Genomic DNA, 23,517 nt, shown 5'->3' on the forward strand with positions numbered 1-23,517 from the left:
CTTCTTTTAAGTTTTGCTCTTGGAATTCTAAGTTTAATTAAAAGCTTCTTCCAAATTCTGGGAGACTAAAGGAATTGTTTATCAAAAGCAAAATGGGTAGTTTTCATTTCCTTGCCGGAAAACTGCTTCTAAATACTTCAAAAATTTTATTTTGTAATGTGCAAATAGTGTTTACTTGTATTTGCATGTATTAAGATATACTTTCATGCTAATGCAGATTATTACTTAATTTTTAAATGTATTTCATCTCTTTAATCTTTACTTATTGTTAAATGCATAATGGTGAAATTTAAATGCGTACTTGTAGGATTAGCCTAGGTAGTAATGGCAAATCTACAAGAATGTTAGTTCCAAATCAAGCAAATTTACTGAGTATTCACAGGCCTTTAGAATGAGACACTTAAGAGTGGTAATTTGTCAATGCACTATTAATGTTAAGTCTGAGAAAAAATCACCAAAGCAAAACACATAGTAGATTGCTTGAATTCAAAAAGACATCTGACAGCAGGTATTGTAAAATCCTGTCTCTTGTCCTTGTCCCTTGCACTGTTTAAGTTAGTTGTTGGTGTTTGTAGATTCTTCAATCCAATGCTTGGGCAAGTGGCTGCAAGATAATGTAGTGCCCATTGATAACACTGTGCCCCTGGAAATAACAAAAAAAATATACTACAAAATGGTGACACATAAACAATTCTCAGTTAAAATACAGTTATAGATTATAGTAAATTTTTAAATACAGAACTAGTATAATAAAAGTACAGCTTTGTTAAAACACACACAAAACTAAATAGTAACTGATTAAACATAAATGAAAACCAACAATATCTGTCCATTAATTAATTGAAGAACTATGGCTAGTCACCAATGGTTGAGAGTAAAATTTTGAAGGAGAAATTCAAAAGCAAAGTCAGTCCTGGAGACTTCGGCCTACTGGCTGCTTACCCAAAGCCACCCGGGAATTCTGTAATGGAGTCTGTGTTGGCCATCCAATGAATCTTTCCATCCAATGATTCCAACACTGTTGTATCTAAGATGACTTTACCATATGCAGTAGAGCAGCTTGGCAGTAGAACACTGGCAGCAAGTGTCACATCCAGATATCAGGAAGAGAAACAGAACAGAGAAGGGTTAGTAATTGTGTATAAATATTGTATTACTTACGGTATATTTCTGTACAAATGACTAGCAAACAGAAATGCAGTATTCACCACTAATCAGTAGCTCTAGTCAGGTATGGTAGACTAAAATAGAAAGTCTTCAGCCAGGATTTAAAAGCTGAGACTGAAGGAACATCTCTTACATTAGCAGATAGATCATTCCACAGTTTCAGGTCCCTGTAACTAAAAGCTCAACCTCCAACTGTTACTTTATTAATCCTTGGAATATTAAATAGGCGGGCATCTTGAGATAATCACATGATTAATCATAATGCTATGATTCCATGTCTGTCAAAATGTTTGATCATAACCTGTTTTTGAGCCACCCCAATATTTGAGGTTACAATCTAAAGCTCCCTTTTGTTTGTTAAATTGAACCACTAGCCACACCGCCTTGGCTAATCACTACCTTGTTCATTTGAATTAGGTTTGTTGTTGGTGAAATTTATTAAATATATGGAACACTGGGGTTCCTTGAGGAGAGATCTGGAAACCAAACCTATTTTGTTGTGCCATCTCACAGGATATCTGTATTTTTTTGAGAAACACAAGAAATTCTTAAGTTTTTATTGGATGAATGCTTATTTTGTATTTATTGTAATATTATAATGTTTTCATAAGCAAAGAAACACTTGTTGCCCAAGAAGCTTTAAAAATGTTTTTTAGCTGGCCAAAGACTTTTGTACAGTATAGTTCAATCACAACACAAAAAGCAATAATTCCAAATGTTCCTACACGTCTTTTGAAATGTAATGTAATGCAAGGAACATGCCAGTTTCCAATAGTTCTCTGATGAGTGCAATATGAGGTCAACAACTGAGACCCAAAGTAGAAAAAATAGATTTCATAAATTCCATCAGTACCCCTGGATTAGCTTCTTCCTGTTGACAGGTCTACAAGGTTGTTCAGCAATGGTAATCTTGTCTATGGAAATGTTGACTAAGCTCCAGTGTTAATCCAAGCAAAAACACCTTACTGGATATGTATTCCAATAAATGCTGTAGAAGCTCCTGTTCATCTGGATCTGACCACAAAGTAGTTTAGAGTTCCACTTATATTTTTTATTTTTGTGTTGACTTTTGTGAAGCACCAATGACAGAGGCCTCATCATAGAAGTTTATGCAATAGATCCTGTTCTTTTCTGTGCAATTATATATTCCCAAAATGTTAAGCATTAAGAATAAGAAAATGCCTAATACACAAAGCAATTATAAAATTCCACATACTGTACAGTAAAAGTTTTACAACAGATATATGTACTACTGTTTCCAATCTACTCCAGCAGTGAAGTTGCATTTGGAGCTTAACAAAGAGGCCCTAAGAGGTTTAACTTTCTCAGCCCTGATGGTGATATTAATGCACACATTAGACACCCAGCTGGCAGACTACCCATGGCCATATGATGTAAACTCTCATCCATTGGACACCTGGTGTGATCACAAGGGGGAACCAGGGAGACCCAAACCACAGACACAACAATTCACCACATTTTAATAGAATAAAATAAAGAATATTTATTCCTCAATGCACCTTCACAGTAATCTCCTTCCAGTAATATGCCACAAATATGTAACAAACAAATACAATAAATCACCAATTCTTTCTCCTTCTCTCCTCCACTGAGTGTTACCCGCTGCCTACCGACTCTGACTCATCCATGCGTGCCAGTGGACTTCTTTTTACGCTGGACCTGGGAATGCTTCCAGAGCCATTCTGTCTCCTCTAGGAAGAATGTCCGGGCCATAGACAAAGTAGGGTGGTCCTCCCCTGACAGTGCCCTCTACCGATCCTAAAGAACCCCTACAGGGCTGCACTTCCATTTCCATAGCACCACTGCAGGTGTCTCAACTGGGTTCTTTGCTACCTAGTGTATGGTGGATGGAACCACTCCCAAGTTCTGGTTTCTGTTGGTCCAACCCTTATTTCACACCGGCCAGGCACAAAGCTGTCCCTTCGTCCAGCTGACCAATCTCTCAGTCATTCCTCTTGAGCCTCCCATCCAGGTAATAACCCTGGCCGGGATGCTCATTCTCCTCCTACACTGGTAATGTTACACTTAAACATCTATTCAAAAACAAAAATGACTTAGTAATAGTACAGTGAGAGTAAATGAACGAGGAAAAACATTGAAGGAGGTCTGAAGACCTATCCCCTTAAATTGGATTAGATTACATTAAATTAGATTAGATTAGATTAGATAGATAGACAGACAGACAGACCGATAGATCTGATTTGTTCCCAATGTGATATATAATAGGCAAAGAAAGCTATTTGTGTCAGACTCAAAAGAGAACTGATGATACCAGCATTGTCCTGTCTGCTGCTGGAGTGGGAAGGGAAGACTGAATGCATGTAGCCCAAAAAAAACCTCATTAACTAGTATTAACCACCATATACACTATTTATTTTTGTGACAATATCCTTTACTGTTTTTTTCCTTTCACTTGCACAGCTTGTGTTTTACAAAAGAACACAACATTGGTCCATGATACATAGTATCATCATTGCAGATTGATAGTTCAGGTTAAATATGAGGTGTATTGTCAAGACACACATTGTATGTAAACAGCATAGTGTTTGAATGCCAGAGGGTATCTCAAGATCTCCACTGATCAGTTGTATCAGTTCTTGACAGCAATATAGCCATCTGCAACTTGATTATGCTGTGGGTAGCTTAAAGCATGAAGTTTAACCTGGATTTTGTTTTACTTCACTATTTCCAGTACAGTGACACAGATGGCAAAAGATGTAGTAGTAATAGTAGTATTGTTACCTGTAGAGATTACAGTAAACTTCTTCCCTTATGTGTGACAAACACAACACGTCCCCACTCTGTGTATTGTATAGGTATCCTGGCAGCAACAGTTGCAAGATAATAATCCTCTCTGAGGATGTCGGTCCATTATGGAACATATTCATATCATAATGAACAAATTTAGTCTACACTGAGCTTGATTGCATTTTCTTGGTTTGATTAAATAAAAGCATTCTCTGGAAGAACATGTAAACATATTTAGAACATCCAAACAAAGAATTCTGTTATAAATACTGAAAGATGGAAATCATACTGTTTACCATCTACGCCAACTAGTTTATTCAAATTTAACTTTTATTCCTGAATTATGGAAGCTCTATGGAAGCTCTGAACCACACAATTAAAAAAAATTATGGGATAACCCTTATCTCTTATGTATGTGAAAATACCTCATAAGTGTAGGACACTTTCACATATGTATGGGATACTTTTATGTACATGCAAGATGTTTCCACATACGTATGGAATACTTTTATGGGCACAAGATAGTATGTGGTGGGCACCAGATAGTAAGTGATGGGACTGAGACCGTAAGTTGTATGCACTAAATTGTCCCCACCCCCAAAAAAATACACAATGTTCCCACAGAGGCTCTGTACAAGTGTGCAAACTAATAACTGTAAAATGTAAAGTACATACCTAAACATACCACAGTCCTTTAATAAATCAATGCCCACCTGTCTGCTTTTTATATTACCACACTACAAGAGACACAAGTGGTGTCGAACTGAAGCACCATGGAATTGGTAAAGTCGTAATTAGGTAGCCCCAAAGTGCACTTCTGTAATCTTTTTAATCTAACTTCATCTCGTACATATTTGAAAGTATCCCATACTGTATATACGCAAAACCATCTTGTACGTACGTGAACGTATCCCCTGCGTAAGAGAAAATATCTGAATTATACATACGAAATAGTATCCCCTTCTTACGTGAAAACATCTTGTACGTACGTGAACATATCCCATGCGTAAGAGAAAACATCTGAATTATACATACGTAATAGTATCCCCTTCTTACGTGAAAACATCTTGTATGTACTGTATGTGAAAGTATCTCGTATTTTTTAAAATCGAATAGATTGGCAGTCTGTTTTATTTAAAGCCTCTTGTAACTCTCCCTGTTGTGATCTGTTAGTTTGTGAAGTAACACTAGAATATTGTGTAAATATTAACACTTTCACATTTGTGCGTGTTTCAGGCATCATTCTTTGACATAATTTTCAAATTAAAAAAAAAATTACAATGTTTTGATAAACCTGTCACTCTTTTTCTATAGTTGGTGGATCTGAGCTGCAATGAACTGACGGAGATTGCCTTGCCTGAATCACTTCCTCCAACACTCCAAGAACTGGATTTGAGTGGTAACACAAATCTTATTTTGGAGCACAAAACCTTGAATCTTTTCAGGTAAATCTCTTATAGTAGAAATATCCTATGACATAATTTTCTCTGACAAAATTGCTAAAGATACTCCAATTTATAAAAGTGTGTTTTTTTCTCATTTTAAGTACTTTTTTTTCCACATAAAGCTATTTATTTTGCCTTTTGTGCATGTTATTGTACTTCTTTGAGGATTGTGGCCACATTTACTGTTTGTATGTTTTGTAAAAAATCAAAAAGGGGTCTTTTAATCATAAAGTGGTACACTTGAACTTTGAATGAATTACTTGTGCTAATAAAATTGTGCTTAAAGGATTTTTTTAGCTACTAGGTAAGATTTTTATTTTAAAACTTTAGATAATTATCTTTTTACACCTTGTCCCCATTGTGCTTGATTTTAATCATTTTAGCCACATTCCCACTTTAAAGCTGGACCAGAAGCCAACAAGTCTGACAGGTGACTCTATAGGATCCTCAACTCTTTGGAACCATGGATATTCAGAAATGTCTGGACAGAGGAATAAGTAAGACATGTTTCATTTTTTTTCTGTGTATGCTGAATGACTCCGAAAGTCATGGTACAGACTCCAAACAAACAAAGACTATGTAGTATTTCAGTATTAGCTACTATTTCATTAAAGCTAATATTTCATTAGCTTTGTATTCTGCAAAAAATCAGTCAAAGAAGCCAGGAGATGCAAAATGAGTAATAACAAAGTTCGTAAAGGCAAAAGGTCAGGACAAGAAGATTGATAGGAACTTTCAAGATAGAAAAAAATGTGAGACAAAAAGTGAAAGGATCTTTATTACTCAATACACCCAGAACAACAAATCTGCCTAACAACATCAGTTGAAGCATGCAGCAGGGTGCACAGCATCCACCGTCTCATGTCACGACTAAAAAAATAACTAAAGGATGTTAACATTACTGTATAATGGGAAATACAAACATACCATGCCAAAGTATTCGCAGCATTTTAACACATGGTATATCCATAGACCACAATGCTTATCAAAACTGTTTTCACTGTTATGACACTGATGTAATAGTCAAAATGACAAAGATATCTTAGCAGACAGAAGCACTTCTCAAACACTTCTCTTAGTCACATCACTCATTAAAATGTACAAAGTAATAATTAACCTTCAGTTACCTTGTTCTACTGATTTCCTGAACTGATAACAACAATTTTAGCTTTTTGTTTTCTCTCAGCATTAAATCTTTTGTTTAGTTTCTTTTGCTTTGAAGGAAGAAGCCTTGTGCGTGTAAGCTATTCCAGCACAGAATGTCACCACTGTACACTACAAACTTTTTAACAGGCTGTCTCCAAGGCATGTATTCTTATTTGAGAATCACGTTTGGCCCTGAGAGACTAGGCAACATGATGCGTTGAATGCATGGACTTTTGCGGCGTGTTTTTGATTGTTTTTTGTAAAGTGAGTGACATACTTAATACTGTCAGTACACACATTGTTAAACAACAATTAAGGTATTATCATAGACAATACATATTACACATCCCTAGTCCGAGCATGTTATATTACATCTTTATACTTCATTTATAATATTTAACTATTTATTATTAAGAATTGTGACAAGTTTATATGCACATTTAGTGCCAAAATATTGTGGTGAAGTAATATTCCCAACAGCATCACTACAGTTAAACCTGTTCCTTACCACATTTAAGGTAATGAGCAACTTTAGTGCCCAAGATTAGGTGGTGCAAATAAAACTAAATAATCTTCTGCAGTCAGCAGTTCACAGTCTCCAATAAGGAAGGATTTCTGAATTTAGTAATAGTGCATAAACTAAGAAAGTTAGTTTATTGTATAGTATGATGTAAATTGGGAGTAACAGTAGCTAAAAATAATGAAGCTCTTACATTGAAAAGATCCTTCCATTAATCTAATGACATCCTTAGTTTCTTGATGATAGATTTTGATCTACTGACCCAAAAACAGAAAATCATTGCAATGGTAAATTGTTTCCTTTTTTCACAAACCTTGTTCGCCAGAATATTTGTACCCTTATTTCTGTGACCCTTGTATTACACCATACTTTCCTCATTAATCCAGTTTTCTAGGTGTGATCGCAAATAATGCAGCACTGTCTGTCCATGTGAAACAACTCGGTCTACAGTGGACAAGTTTTGTTTATATTTGTCTCTTATTTTTCAAGACAGTTAATTTTTTCTTGAGATATCTTGAATAGATTGTACTCTTCAAAACCTCCCATTGAAAACCACTAGCAAATTTGTGGTACTCGTCCATCTTAAAACGGTGTGACTTCAGCTACAAATTAGTTTACTGTTTCAATTTTACCTTGAGAGCGGTTGTTTGAACTTGTATACTCGTATATTTTCCACTTTTTCTTGTCTGACAGACGCTTGGGATGCCCAGTGCAAGTGAGTTTTGCTAAAACCCTGCTCTCCAGATTTGTATCCATGTGTAACAGCGCATGACAATCGCAGAGTGAATTAAGACCCTTATCACTCCAAATCCTAAATACGTGTTAGGAAATGAAACTGTACTTGATCTGGGGGCAGAAGATCAGGCCATGCTGGCCACTAATAGCAAGGATGGAATAGGTTTACAGTTTACTTGGTGCTGATTACTTAGTAGCATAAAACACAACAGACTGACCAAGCGTCACCGTTTGTCCGTACCCCAAGATCCACTTTTGATTCTGTGTGTCTTCAGACTGGCATCAAAATAGTTAAGATTATTTTAACCTTTCACATTCTTATTATACTAAAAATCAGTTTCTTTCTGATTTCTTACGTATTTATATAATTTTAACGAATTGTTGTGTTTTACTCCTCCTTGAACTGCCACCTTATCGTGGTGGACGGGTTTGCGTGTCCCAATGATCCTAGGAGCTCTGTTGTCTGGGGCTTTATGCCCCTGGTAGGACCATCCAAGTCAAACTGGTCCTAGGTGAGGGATGAGACAAAGAGCGGTTCAACAAACCTCCAATGATGAATCAAACCTTTGGACAACGTTTTCCCTTGCCTGGACGTGGCTCACCGGAGCCCCCATCTGGAGCCAGGCCTGGAGGTGGGGCTCGATGGCGAGCACCTGGTGGCCAGGCCTGCACCCATGGGGCTCAGCCGGGCACAGCCCGAAGAGGCAACATGGGTCCCCCTTCCCATGGGCTCACCACCTATGGGAGGGGCCAAGGAGGTTGGGTGCAGTGTGAGTTGGGTGGTGGCCGAAGGCGGGGACCTTGGCGGTCTGATCCTACGCTACAGAAGCTGGCTCTTGGGACGTGGAATGTCACCTCTCTGAAGGGGAAGGAGCCTGAGCTAGTGCGTGAGGTCGAGAGGTTCCGGCTAGATATAGTCGGGCTCACCTCGACGCACAGCTTGGACTCTGGAACCAATCTCCTTGAGAGGGGCTGGACTCTCTACCACTGTGGAGTTGCCCCCGGTGAGAGGCGCCGAGCAGGTGTGGGCATACTTATTGCCCCCCGACTTGGAGCTTGTTCATTGGGGTTTACCCCGGTGGACGAGAGGATAGCCTCCCTCTGCCTTCGGGTGGGGGGATGGGTTCTAACTGTTGTTTGTGCGTATGCGCCGAACAGCAGTTTGGAGTACCCACCCTTTTTGGAGTCCCTGGAGGGGGTGCTAGAGGGCTTACCTTCTGGGGACTCCCTCGTACTGCTGGGAGACTTCAATGCTCACGTGGGCAATGACAGTGAGACCTGGAAGGGCGTGATTGGGGGGAATGGCCCCCCCAATCTGAACCCGAGCAGTGTTTTGTTATTGGACTTCTGTGCTCGTCACAGATTGTCCATAACAAACACCATGTTCAAGCATAGGGGTGTTCATATGTGCACTTGGCACCAGGACACCCTAGGCCTCAGTTCGATGATCGACTTTGTGGTCGTGTCGTCGGACCTGCGGCCACATGTCTTGGACACTCGGGTGAAGAGAGGGGCGGAGCTGTCAACTGATCACCACCTGGTGGTGAGTTGGCTTTGATGGTAGGGGAAGATGCCGGTCAGGCCTGGTAGGCCCAAATGTGTTGTGAGGGTCTGCTGAGAACGTCTGGCAGAGTCCCCTGTCAGAAGTAGCTTCAACTCCCACCTCCGGCAGAACTTCGACCACATCCTGGGAATGGGCCATGTTCCGTGCCTCTATTGTTGAGGCGGCTGACCGGAGCTGTGGCCGTAAGGTGGTCAGTGCCTGTCGTGGCGGCAATCCCCGAACCCGTTGGTGGACACCGGTGGTGAGGGATGCCGTCAAGCTGAAGAAGGAGTCCTAAGGGACCTTTTTGTCCTGTGGGACTCTGGAGGCAGCTGATAGGTACCAGCAGGCCAAGCGGAATACGGCTTTGGTGGTTGCTGAGGCAAAAATTCGGGCGTGGGAGGAGTTTGGGGAGGCCATGGTGAACGACTTTCAGATGGCTTCAAGGAGTTTCTGGTCCACCATCCGGCATCTCAGGATGGGGAAGCAGTGCGGCATCCGCAGTGATGCGGGCTCTGCATCGGTCTGTCGTGGTGAAAAAGGAGCTGAGCCGCAAGGCGAAGCTCTCAATTTACCAGTCGATCTATGTTCCTACCCTCACCTATGGTCATGAGCTATGGGTAGGGACCGAAAGAACGAGATCGCAAATACAAGCGGCTGAAATGAGTTTCCTCTGTAGGGTGTCTGGGCTTTCTCTTAAAGATAGGGTGAGAAGCTCAGTCATCCGGGAGGGGTCAGAGTAGAGCCGCTGCTCCTCCGCATCGAGAGGAGTCAGATGAGGTGGCTCGGGCATCTGATCAGGATGCCTCCCTGGTGAGGTGTTCCAGGCACGTCTAACCGGGATTAGGCCCTGGGGAAGACCCAGGACACGCTGGAGGGACTATGTCTCCTGGCTGGCCTGGGAACACCTTGGGATTCTCCCGGAAGAGCTAGAAGAAGTGGCCGGGGAGAGGGAAGTCTGGGCATCTCTGCTCAAGCTGCTGCCCCTGCAACCCGATCTCGGATAAGCGGAAGAGGATGGATGGGTGGATGGATGGATGGATGGATGGATGGATGGATGGATGGATGGATGGATGGATGGTTGTGTTTTAACTAATATTAATAACTATATGAGCAGCTTATTTCAATTGCTTTACCCCCTTTATAGGACAGTAATAGTGATTTTATGCTAGTACTGGTCATTTTGTATTAAGTTATTTTTCAGTTACTAATTATAGGATACTACACTTGGGTATTCTGTCGAAAATATTATGTTTAAGAAACTGAACAAATGTTAGTCACAGGCCCTCCACCACTGACATATATCAATTGAAGCCATTTTCACATCACTTAAATTGGAATCTGCTGTGCATTAAAGCTACTAAGGAACAACACGTGAATCTGTGCTCTGTGTTTAACTCCATTGTGAAGTGCTGTTAAAAAGCTAAGCATTCTATTATTGTTATTATTTTTGAGCATGATTTGTTGTTACAAAAATATTTAATAAACATAAATGTAATAACTGACTCTTGAATGAAGTAAATAAAAAATGTGAAATGCTCCAACATTGATAAGTTAACCTATTGATGATTCCAAACTTTGCTGCAGCTTCTTATTCACTTACTGAATACTATGCTAAAAAGATGAAGCAAATCTTATAATAGACCCACATTTTAATAGTGCATTTCTGTTGCTCCGAGGACATCATGTTTTATAGCTCTTGCCATCCAGTAATAACAAGTATAATTGGAAAAACCACTAGCAACAGATGATAACATTTTCTTTTCATCCAGTTCTTGAACAACTTATTTCCATGGGAAGATCACAGAAAGCCTACAGCTTCTAATGGTAGAACTGTCCTCTGAGCAATAACCAGATACGCATGGATTACTAATCCAACACAGACTGCACTAATGTAACAACTTTTACTTGTTCATACAGTGCCATTTTTTTACTTGCAAATAATCCCAAGTTGTGATTGCAATATTTGAAGGAAGTGAGGAAGTAACTCTTCAGGACGTACAGAATGTGCAAGCTTTACCCAGATAGTGACCAAACTAGCAACTGAATCCAACTTCCTTGAGCACCTTGGCAAGTGCTAAAGACTAGTTTTAATATCTCTAATTCCATAATATATTTTAAAGTATAATTTTATTTAAACATTTTCAGGTATGTGGTTAAAATTTGAACTTTTTTACTGTATTTCAAGGTTGTGTTTATCAGTGTTAGCGATGGACAATTTTGGAGATAATGTGGAAGCAACATACGCTATCTTTGATGGTGATCGAAATGAGGAGGTACCTCGTCTCTTGCAGTGCACCATGGGGGATGTGTTGTTGGATGAAACACAACACTCAGCTCTTGATAGCATCTACATGACCAATACCTTTCTTAGTTCACACAGGTAACTTAACACAGCACAGTCATTTTGTCAATGAATGTTAGGAGTAACTTTAGAGTAACATAGACAGAAAGTCAGGGGTCACTTTTTTTCAGTAGCCATGCTTTCTTACAATTTAATTTGGGAATAAGCCAAGTAAAACAAAATTAAAACATTTATTACATAATACAGTATGTTTGGATTACTTGGTATGTTTTACTGATGGAAGAGAGCCATATGTAGTTTTACTGTATATATTTCTATTTGTAATTGGACATCTCTTTTAGGAACTGCTAATTTTTTTAATGACATTTCTATTTTGTAGGAAACTTGGTATGGCTGGGCAAAAGTTGGGAGCATCTGCTGTGCTCTGCTATATACATCATGACCCTGCAGATCCTGGGACCTACTTCAGCCTGTCAGTAGCAAATGTTGGCACATGTCAAGCATTGTTGTGCCGTGGTGGGCAGCCTCTGCCACTCTCTGTTGTATTTAGCCTGGAACAAAGCCCAGAAGAAACCAGACGCATGAAAGCCAATAAGGCCATCATTACAGAGGTATTAAGGTCCACATGTATTGGGTTATTTTGTCTTTTAATCTGTATGCACTTAACTGTAGTGATGTCAGCTTGTATTTGTTTTCACACTTTTTTAACAGTTCATAAACTTTATAAAACAAAGTTACCACCTTTCACGTTTTAACAGCCTTACTATGTTTAATTTTATATTTGTTAAAAATGTATTCATTGTAGTTGAAATCATCATAATTTAGATTTGTGTTATTATAAATGTAGCCTCCCTGAGGGCTACAAGTTAAAAGGACTGTGCCACCCTTAGTTTATTGGAGGAAGGGGACATCCTAAAAACCAAACTCTCTCACCACACAGGTCTTAATCAATTAAGATAGATTTAATATAGGTGCGTAAATTACTGGGCTCAATAAAATACAATTACAATCTCTAAAAAGACAATAGTTTAGCCACTAAAAAAAGTATAGTCAATTATGACACTTTTGACCATTTCCCTATGGGTCTGATCAGAAAGGGTTATTAGGATAATTAAATATTTCAATCCAGTCACCACCTGGCAAGCACAGACTAGTTGTGTGAAAAAAAGTGTTTAGTGAAATAGCAAAAAACAAAAACATACGAGGTCTGACAATTAAGTTTGTGAACTTGCCACTGTGAGCTTACATTGGCAGCACTGTTCCAACAGCTCGGTAAGGTTTCATAACCTCGGTATATCAGTGTCTCACAGCTGTGTTTGTGTCAACATGTGGCGGTGTCTTGCTGAGTGGTGTTCATTATTGTTGTTGCGTGTTCTTGTGTGCCATCGCGAGAATGTCTGAGCTTGCATTAGATCAACGAACAAACATTAAATTTCTTGTTAAACTTGGCAAGAGTGAAAGTGAAATCTGGGACATGTTAGTCCAAGTTTATGTGGATAATGCCATGAAGAAAACGGCAGTGTACAAATGGATTAAGGATTTCTCTGAGGGGAGAGAAAACGTCACCGATGAAGAGAGGTCAGGGTGGCCAGTAACAAGCAGAACTGCTGAAAACATTGTAAAAATGTGTCGAATTGTGCGTCAAAATTGTCGGCTGACTGTGAGAAGCATAGCAGACCAAGCAAACATTGATAGAATTAGAAACATCTTAACTGAATATCTTGGCAAGAGAAAGGTGTGTGCAAAAGTGTTCCCGAAGGAGCTCACCAATGAACAAAAGTAAAAGAGAGTCGAAGTTTGCCAAGACCTTTTGGAGAGGCAAGATGATGTTTTTGGGCTGTGTTATCACTGGTGATGAAACATGGATGTACCAATACGACTCTGAAACAAAGCATCAAAGTGCACAATGGAAGTCAGCCAATTCTCCACGGCCAAAAATTCTGTCAGTCCAAATCAAGAGTTAGAACGATTTTACTAACTTTTTTTGCTATCATTGGTATTATTCATTATGAGTTTGCACCAACTGGACAGTTAACCAAGTTTACTATTTGGAAGTGCTGAAAAGGCTGCATGAAAAAGTTAGATGAAAACAACCTGAACTTTTCGGCAACAACTCATGGCTCTAGCATCACAACAGTGTACCAGCTCACACAGCCATGAGGGAGTTTTTAGCCAGTAAATAAATAACTTTATTGGAACACCCTCCCTACTTATCTGGGGCCTCATGCATAACGCCGTGCGTAGAATTCGCACTATAACATGACGTAAGCACAAAAGCCGAAATGTGCTTACGCACAGAAAAATCCAGATGCAGGAATCTGTGCGTTCGCCAACTTCCGCGTTCTTCTGCTACATAAATCCCGCTCAGCGTGGAAATAAACGCACGTGCACGCGCTTGCTGTCCCGCCCCAACTCCTCCCAGAATTACACCTCTTTGAATATGCAAATCAATATAAATAGCCCTTAAGCTCAGCATTCTGTGAAAAGGCAATGGCAAAAGTACTAGAAAAAATAGAAAAATAGAAGAATTTCAGTGAATACCAAATGGAGGCAAAGAAAAACATACAATTTGTTGGTTTAAACAGTTATATAAGCAACAAAAGGAAGTTGATTGAGTGACATAGCGTGTCGGAGAAACTCGAAAGCTCAAGTTCATGAAGTCGCACAGTGCCCGAAGTAAAAAAGTTGTCACATATCAAAGTTGGCATGAAAAGGCGACTCATAGCCCACCGTCTTGAATGTCATATGAAAGCTTATTAGGGTACAGTGAAAAAAAAGGCACACAGTGTGAAAAAAGCATGAAATGTCAACTTTAATCTCGAAATTTCTACTTTAATCACGTAGTTTATTTTGTCATTAAAGTAGAACATCATAAACTTCATCTTAAAATCGTTTAATTTACTAGTTTCTCAAATCCCATCGTAACTAAAGTAGCACGTTATATGCTTTGTTGTGTATTTGATCTTATATGTGCTCTATGTGCCTGAATCACTACGTGCTCTTCCTCCGACAGGACACAGAATCCATTACATTCGTAATATTACAGCTCTCTGAGTAATTAAAATACTGAGAAGTATACGTGATATCATCTTCATGATGACAGGAGTTAAAGCATGTTATTAAACATGGGAACACGGTGGCGCAGTGATTGTTCATGTCTTACAGCAAGATGCTTGCTGCGCCATGCACGACCTTCAATGAAATGCTTTATTACAGAAGTACTGTCTTTTTCAAACGTACTAACCCCCAATTCCTGTCCTTATTTTTCTTTCTTCAAATACCCAATCGCCACACAATCAGCTCTGTAATAGACGTTAAGCCATCTGTAAGCTTAGAACACCGATTCTTCAAAACTTTTAAGGAACAATGAAATATCTTCGTAATGTTTAACTATTCTATCCATCTATCCTTCCAGTGTCGCGCCAGCCACAGCATGAAAACAGCGCGAGGCAGGAAAAAACCGTGAACGAAGCTCAAGCTCGCTAGCGCTGCGGCACCGTGTAGTTAAAGTTAAAGTTTTATCTGTATAATATAATCAGCATATTTTGCTGCATTTCATCTTAAAAATGATATCGTCATCATATGTAAATACGCACTTTATAAAGTGGCTCAGGTTGTGCAATATCATAACTGTATCATAAGTACAATTACCTCATGGTAACTTGCAAGTACAAACAGTCCTACAAGGAGCACTTGATGGACTGATTGAGTGCATGTATAGTTCTTGGGATGAAACTGTTTGTGAACAGGAAAGGCTGTGAAGCGTTGGTCGAATGAGAGCAGTTCAAATAGCGAATGGCTGAGGCAGAGAGTGTTTGATGCTGTATACCGATAAATTTCTGCTGTAGATCTGTGATTCACACTCAGATACAGTGATATAAATACTCTGAGTGGTGCAGTGCGAGTAATATGGAAAAAGATGATCCGCTGTGGCAACACCTAACGGGAGCAGCTGACAGAAGAAGAAGAAAGTGAAGCGAGAGTAACAACGCTAAAGCAGTTATGGTATTTAGAATAGTTTGACCATTCTGTGGACCATTATATTGTTACAGGTTAATTACAATCAGATGCATTAAATTTATGAACGATATGTGGTTAATTTCAGTGTATTTGATAAAGCTGCCGTTGTGGATGTGGATCTAAGAAACACAGGAACAGTAGCACTGCTTTGACGCTGGGTGCCGCCAGTCTGCAAAACTGAGCGGAGAACTTGCGTACGACAGGGTATGAGGTACCGTGGAAATGTGCGTGGCTTTACGCCAAGTGTAGGTTTTATACATCGCGATTTGAACGTGGAAACGTTCTTATGCAACATTTCTGTGCGTACGCACCGTTTATACATGAGGCCCCTGATCTGGCCCCCAGTGACTTTTTTCTCTACCCAAAGATAAAGGAAATATTGAAAGGACAACATTTTGGTGACATTCAGGACATCAAGCGTAATACAATGACAGCTCTGATAGCCATTCCAAAAAAAGAGTTCCAACATTGCTTTGAAGGGTGGACTAGGTGCTGGCGTCGGTGCATAGCTTCCCAAAGAAAGTACTTCAAAAGTGACTGTAGTGATATTCAGCATTGAGGTATGTAGCACTTTCTCTAAGATGAGTTTGCGAAATTAATTGTTAGACCTTGTACGAACAAGTCTAATTGTAAAATAAAACTATGCAAACCACATTAAATACCACACAAAAAAATACACTTTAAACTAGTGTGACCACAAAACGAGGCTGCCACATCTAGTATCACTCAGGCTAATCAGACATCCCCTATACAATATGCAAACTAAACGTTTAGTTGGTTTTAAATTAGTCAAATTTGTTAAAATTTAATTAGCCCAGTAGCACTTCTAAAACAAGTAAACCATAAACAAACAGTAATCAGTTCTCTCCCTAAAAACAGAAAGAGAAAACATGCAAAATAAAACCCTAAACAATACCTCAAGCCACTTTGGATCATGGGTCAAATCTACCATAGGCTGCCCAAAATTTACTTGGTCTCAAACAAAGAGCCATGGTTTACCTTAAGGAAATTTAAACACATTATATACTGTGTGTTATAAAAAATTAAAAGATTAACTGAAAATGAACCACCACATACCAGCAAGTAGCAAAGGATTGTTCAGTCCCACTACAAGGTCCACCTGTTTCACCACAATGCTACCACCTGGCCTTAAAAAGCTGGCACAATCCCAATTAAAATACTCCTAGTGTAGCTTGGGGTACAACTCAAATCAGTTGCACTTCCTTGATTTAAGAGAGTTAACTGAAGCTGTGGAACACAGACCCATGTCCTTTGAGTTTTCTCATATGTTATGGTTGTCCTGTTGACTCGTTTTGTGTTCTAGACTCCTGTTCACTATAGTTGTTGTGTTTCAGCCAGGGTTCCTGGGTTTCAAATGCTGTTATGTTTATTTTATTAATATTTTGTATTAACAGTGTTGATTATTTAGTTTATTTATGTCAATGTTAATTGTGTTGTATTCCTTGTGCTTTGTGTGGATGGTTCACCAAGAGGTGGAGCCATCTTCCCATTGCCACAGGGTCTGCACTTAGTCATATAAAGGCTGAGGAAAACCCACAGTCCCTTGTGGTTTATTGCGATTGGTGGTTTGGAAAGTTCTCATTTTAGTGATTTTCTTCTTTGTATTTACTGGCTTTTGTGACTTATACTACTTGTTTTAAGGATTCTGATTTCTGTTTCTTGTATTTAGACTTTTTTGATTAGGATGGTCTTTTTTCGGCAAAAACTTTGTCTCCTTTTTTTGCTATTTTTGAGTATTTTGTTATTTTTTTTAATAGATCTTCTTTCTAAAAATTCTTGTGGGACTTACTTCTGTACAAGCCAGAGTTTCACCATACTCTCTGTTGTGAGACATGTTTTAAGATATTTCAGACTGCCTTTTGCACTTTGAACACACTTTAAAATCCTGTTCTTCGTTTTGAGTCCTAGAGAGGCCCGAAGCGCTTCCTAATTTCCTAGGTCCAGGTTCCCCCTAGGGTAAGCCCTATTTTTAGGCAGGCCAACTAGGAATCTGTACTGTTTTCTGTTGGTTATTTTGAAGACCTTGCCTCTTTTTACTCTTTTGGTGCCAGAATCATAACAATAGTCAAATTTTCTAACCGCAGTCTTCTCTGGTCCCTCCCTCATACTCTCCCATATTCCAGCCCAGATAATCTCAAAATGCATATCATTCTTCATTTATTCTTTCTCATGAGTTGGAGGCTTCAGCAATTTGCAGAAGAATGTTGTCGTGCAACATATGACAAGCAGATATGCAAAACAATTAACCACTTTCAGTCCATAAATTATCTAACTAACATTAGGTCTGCAACAGACAATAATGAAATTCAAGTTTGTTACATGGAATAGGTAAATGAGGTAGAGCATCTGCTTGATACATACAGGTACTTCATAGATTTTGTTTGAAATCATCAACAAAACAAACGCATTTGATTCAAGTATTGTTTTCTCCCCAAAACATACATTCATGTGTTCATATCCCTAACTTCCAAATGGTATCTTTGTAGAATTATAGCTTACAAAAATAATTAACTCACATATTAACATAGCTGCCATTAAATAATACTGCTCTACAGTTCCAGACCTCTAGTACAGATTGACAAAATCCCAGTCTATTGGAAAATAACATCAGCTGGCACTTCCTTGTGAGTAGACATCATTGTAATTCAGTATATAATGACTTCTCAATACACTCAAGAGCAGCCACAAAGGAGAAGAAATCATTATAATTACTCATTCAAATGATAATCTGGGGAAAATGGTATATTCTTATCTTACAAGTTGTCTGCCACTCAAAAAACAGCACTGAGAAGTGGCAAAGTACTGCTGATATCAGTAATGGCAAACAATACAACTAGAATATTTTACATCTACCCAAGACAACTTAAAACATTTCAGAACAATTAATTACATTTTTATTTTTCCAAATGAAGCACAGGTAGATGAAGGGACTTGTTCTTGATCACATAGTGTCAGTAGCGGGTCTTGAACCAATAACCTCAGGGTTTGAGGTCCAAAGCCTTAACCACTGTGCCACACCACCTGCCTTTCTATTAACAAAGATAGTTCAGTCACTGCTGGAGATCATGGTGTCTACATCCTGCAGAAGGAAAAGCACATATTTAAATGACCAAGATTGGTGCACACACAACCCTCATTGGGCCCTTGCTGGACTTTGGAACCAGCTGTGAAAATATCACACATAAATTACCTCAAAATACTTTCAGCAAACAGAAGGAATATAGGTCTAGGTACAAACAGACAAAGCCACTGTAGTGACAGTGAAACTACCAAGTATAAATGAGATCCAGATCTGTGTATGTAACTGCTCTATGCATACAGTATTCATGTACTCTATAACCCAAAATTGGCCCTGGCTCATAATTCAAAGGTGTATGTGTCTTTAATCATTACCATGTTCTTATGCCAGTTTCAGCAGGAGTGCAACTTGTTGAATTAAAACCATTGAAAGTTGATGCTGTATTCAGTGTATTCTGCTGTTGCTGTATTCAGAGCTATTGTCGACCCTGTGCTTTTTTCAGAAAATGCACCACTTCTCACAGAAATTGTTGCAGTTGCAAATGCTTTGGTATTCACATATTTATTTATTTTGTTTACATTGGATCAACACTAAAAACAGAAAAAAATAAAATCTGGTACAACTCCACACAGAACTCCCGAAAATGGACTGGACAAAATTATTGACACCCTTAATATATGGTAGCACACCCTTCAGAAATAGTAACTGAAATCATTTGCTTCCTGTAACCAACTCTCTATTGGAATTCTGGATCACTCTTCTTTTGTCAACTGCTCCAAGTTTTCAGATTCAAAGTGTGCCTTCTCCCAGCTGCTCTTTTGGGGTCTCTTCACATGTGTTCTATGGGATTTAGATCTGGACTCATTGCTGGGTACTTCTGAACTCTCCAGTGCTTTGCCTTAAAACAATTCTGGGTGCTTTTTGAAGTATGCTTTGGGTCATTGTCCTGGAAGACCCATGATTTCTAATGGAGACCCAGCTTTCTGACTCTATGCCCTACATTGCTCATACATTTCATGATGCCTTGCACACATTGAAGGCATCCAATGCCAGAAGCAGCAAAGCAATCCCCAAATTTCTGTGAACCTCCACCATGTTTGACCGTAGGGGTCTTGATCTTTTCTTTGGGGGCCTCATTTCATTCTCTATTAACAGTAGTATAATGTATTTTACCAAAAAGCACCATTTTGGTCATGTCTGTCCACGGGATATTCTCGAGGAAGGATGTTGTCTTCTTCAGGTAAGTTTCGGCAAATTCTAGTTTGGATTTTTTTATGTCTCTTTATCAGTTTTGGGGTCCTCCTGGGTCCTACCATAGCATCCCTTTTTTTTTTTAAATTTTATTGATTTTATTGTAGTCATTCCATACAATTAGATAAATGTTTACAAAAAATAGAATTGAAAACAAATCAACCCCCACCCCTGAGAAAGAGAGCATGGCCAACGGAGTAAAACTTAAAGCTAGTAAAAATAAATAAATTGATGAGTTAAATAGGCGGATAAAGATGAATGGAGAAGATAAAGAAATGGGAAGAGAATCATCTTCCTCAGTGCTTTAAGAGCTTATTCTAAAATATTACTGATTAGATCCTGACAGGTTTTGAAAAAGTTCTACACAGATTCTCTAAGTGAGAATTTAATTTTTCCAATTTCAAATAATATAAAACATCAGTTACCCACTGACTTAAAAGAGGAGAGTTAGGATTCTTCAAGTTTAGCAAAATACGTCTATGTGCTAATAGTGTAGTAAAGGCAATCACAGTTTGTTTGTCCTTCTCCACTTTAAGCCCATCTGGAAGAACACCAAACACAGCTGTTAATGGGTTAGAAGGGATTGTGACACCAAGACTGTCTGAAAGGCACTTAAATTTTTTTGTCCAGAATGATCTTAATTTGGTGCAGGCCCACAACATGTGACCCAGTGAGGCTATAGCATCCCATTTCATTCAAATGGTGACGGATAGTGCGAACTGACACTGTTGTACCCTGTGTCTGCAAGTCAGCTTAAATTTGGAGGCTCTTTATCCATCATTTGAACAATACTTCACTGCAGTCTTCCATCAATTCTTCCCATGGGCTGTAAACCCCTTAATAACGTTGCACACAGTAGACACAGGAACATTAAGATCTCTGAAGAAGGACTTGTGGCCTTGAGACTGTCTGTGCTTTTCTCAAATCCTCTGACAATTATTTGTTCTTCTTTGTGTCAATGTTTCTCCATTTAAACTGTTTGCAAGTGTGATTTCTATATTGCCAGCATTGTTACTTGTGAAAGATGAGTTTCAATACAAATCAAAGGAGAATCAAATGATTGTAGTCCAATTATTTCTTGCAATTTTGAAAAGGTTGCAATAATTTTGTCCAGTCCATTTCTGGAATTTTGTGTGGAATTAAATTAGATTTGACTTATTTTCTCTGGTTTATGCAAGCAAAAGAAATAAGCATGTGAATACCAAAGCATTTGTAATTGCAGCAGTTTTGTGGAATACCAATATTTTTGGCCATGACTGCATATGTTCAGTTTCTGTGTTTTACAATTTCAGTTGCTTTGTAGCAAAAGGAATATGTTTTGAATCACTAAAAATCATTAAGTGTATTGTGCGAATATTTTCCTATTAAGTCTAGCATATTTAATGTTCGGTTTTGGCTTTGGAATTTACCTAACAGAGCCAGTCACTACCAGCATTTATCTAGCCTTTTACAAAGGCTGCATATTCCGTGCTGGGTAAAGATTCTTATAGCTTTTTATTTTTGTATTAGAAAAGAAATGTAAATAGTGCAAAGCTATAGAAGATCATGCAGAGAATTCAACACAATCTTTTATAATCCTTTTAACAAAAATAACATTTTTGACTTTCATATATGAAAATTTGCATAACAGAAGCTGTTCCAACATACATTCCAGAACAGTTGTATACTCCCAAACAGCATTCAATGTATTTTGTAGCAACAGATCATCCTGTATTTGAGCTCTGAAGATTATTTGAAGTTTTATGCAAAATCTATGTATACTGTGTGTGTACAATACAATACAATACAGTTTATTTTTGTATAGCCCAAAATCACACAGGAAGTGCCGCAATGGGCTTTAACAGGCCCTGTCTCTTGACAGCCCCCCAGCCTTGACTCTCTAAGAAGACAAGGAAAAACTCCCAAAAAAACCTAGTAGGGAAAAATGGAAGAAACCTTGGGAAAGGCAGTTCAAAGAGAGACCCCTTTCCAGGTAGGTTGGGCGTGCAGTGGGTGTCAAAAGAAGGGGGTCAATACAATACAATGCAGTACACAGAACAGAACAATTTCTCAATATAGTAAGAAATAAAAAATATAAATTTTAGAAGTACAGAGCAGAATTTAACAGCAGATGATATATCCCATAATAAGATTTGGATTTGTATAGAGTCCTAGAGACCTCATCCTTCAAGCTGCCTCCCCCATTTGGCCATTCCATGGCTGAAATAGTGCTGGGCCAGCCAATCCGATGAAAGGACCCCTCTTTCCCACGATTCCCGCGATCCTCCATCTGGGATGACTTTTCCTTAGGCAGGCAAAACAACTTGGCAGGTGGGCCATGGCACCAAGTGCCACATTTGAGTACCGAGAAGAAAACAGAATAAGTGAGGGTTAGTATACAATTATAACTGTCATGTTACTTATGTTTAAGTGCTAATGACTAACAACAGAGATGCAGTCTGTACAGTTAATCAGCAGCTCTAGTCAGGATATGCTAAACTGAAGTAGTGAGTCTTCAGCCGGGATTTAAAAGCTGAGACCGAAGGGGCATCTCTTATAGTAGCAGGCAGACCATTCCACAGTTTAGGGGCCCTGTAACTAAAAGCTCGACCTCCCACTGTTATTTTATTAATCCTTGGAATCATAAGCAGACCGGCATCTTGAGATCTTAATGTGCACTCTGGTTTGTAAGTCATGATAAGTTCAGACAAGTAAGCCGGACCTCGACCATTTAATGCTTTATATGTTAAAAGAAGGATTTTGAAATCTGCCCTAAACTTAACCGGGAGCCAGTGTAAGGATTTAAGAATTGGAGTTATGTGTTCGTATTTTCTTGTTCTTGTAATAATTCTCGCAGCCGCATTTTGGATTAACTGGAGGCTGTATAAAGAACAGTTTGAACATCCAGTGAACACCGCATTGCAGTAGTCAATCCTACTAGAGATAAATGCATGAATTAGTTTCTCAGAATCCTGTTTATTTAAAAAGCGCCTTAATTTCCTAACATTTTTAAGATGGAAGAAACATGTTTTGGACAACTTTGTAATATGCGCTTTAAATGACATGCTAGAGTCAAAGATAACTCCTAGATTGCGGGCTGATTCAGTAAAATTGACTGGGATTCCCACTGAGTTAAATGATGACAAAATATTGTTGTGATCAGCATCATTCCCTCCAACAATTAACATCTCTGTTTTATCTGTATTTAAAGACAAGTAGTTCTTATTCATCCACTCCTTTAATTCACTAACACAACTAATTAAAGATAACATTGGAGAAACTTCATTTGATTTAAATGAAAGGTATAACTGGGTGTCATCTGCATACGAGTGAAAATTAACATTATGTTTCCTAATGAGAGATCCCAGTGGAAACATGTACAGTGAAAACAGTAAAGGTCCCAGTACTGAGCCCTGCGGGACACCATATTGAACTTCTGTGTATAATGATGGAGTACTGTCAGCACATTTCTGTACATATTGGAATCGATTTGATAAGTAAGAACTAAACCAAGTGAGCACGGTGCCTGTAAGCCCAACATCATTTTCTAGCCTGTGCAGTAAAATAGAATGGTCGATGGTGTCAAATGCTGCACTT

At 38.8% G+C, this 23,517-nt stretch overlaps 1 protein-coding gene across 2 annotated transcripts in view; it reads left to right on the top strand.

Moving 5' to 3' along the window:
• Nucleotides 1–23,517, top strand: part of phlpp2 (PH domain and leucine rich repeat protein phosphatase 2) — a 213,412-nt gene that overhangs the window by 175,976 nt on the left and 13,919 nt on the right. For both annotated transcript variants that reach the window (XR_007935807.1, XM_028809782.2), the window contains exons 15-18: nucleotides 5,251–5,381; nucleotides 5,765–5,878; nucleotides 11,514–11,708; nucleotides 12,010–12,241. Coding sequence is in view for 1 of the 2 variants with exons in the window: in XM_028809782.2 (XP_028665615.2) it covers nucleotides 5,251–5,381; nucleotides 5,765–5,878; nucleotides 11,514–11,708; nucleotides 12,010–12,241 (672 nt within the window). In the remaining variant the exon portion in view is untranslated. The remainder of the gene's footprint in view (nucleotides 1–5,250; nucleotides 5,382–5,764; nucleotides 5,879–11,513; nucleotides 11,709–12,009; nucleotides 12,242–23,517) is intronic.

Source organism: Erpetoichthys calabaricus, chromosome 9, assembly GCF_900747795.2.
Source record: "Erpetoichthys calabaricus chromosome 9, fErpCal1.3, whole genome shotgun sequence".
Lineage (NCBI taxonomy): Eukaryota > Metazoa > Chordata > Cladistia > Polypteriformes > Polypteridae > Erpetoichthys > Erpetoichthys calabaricus.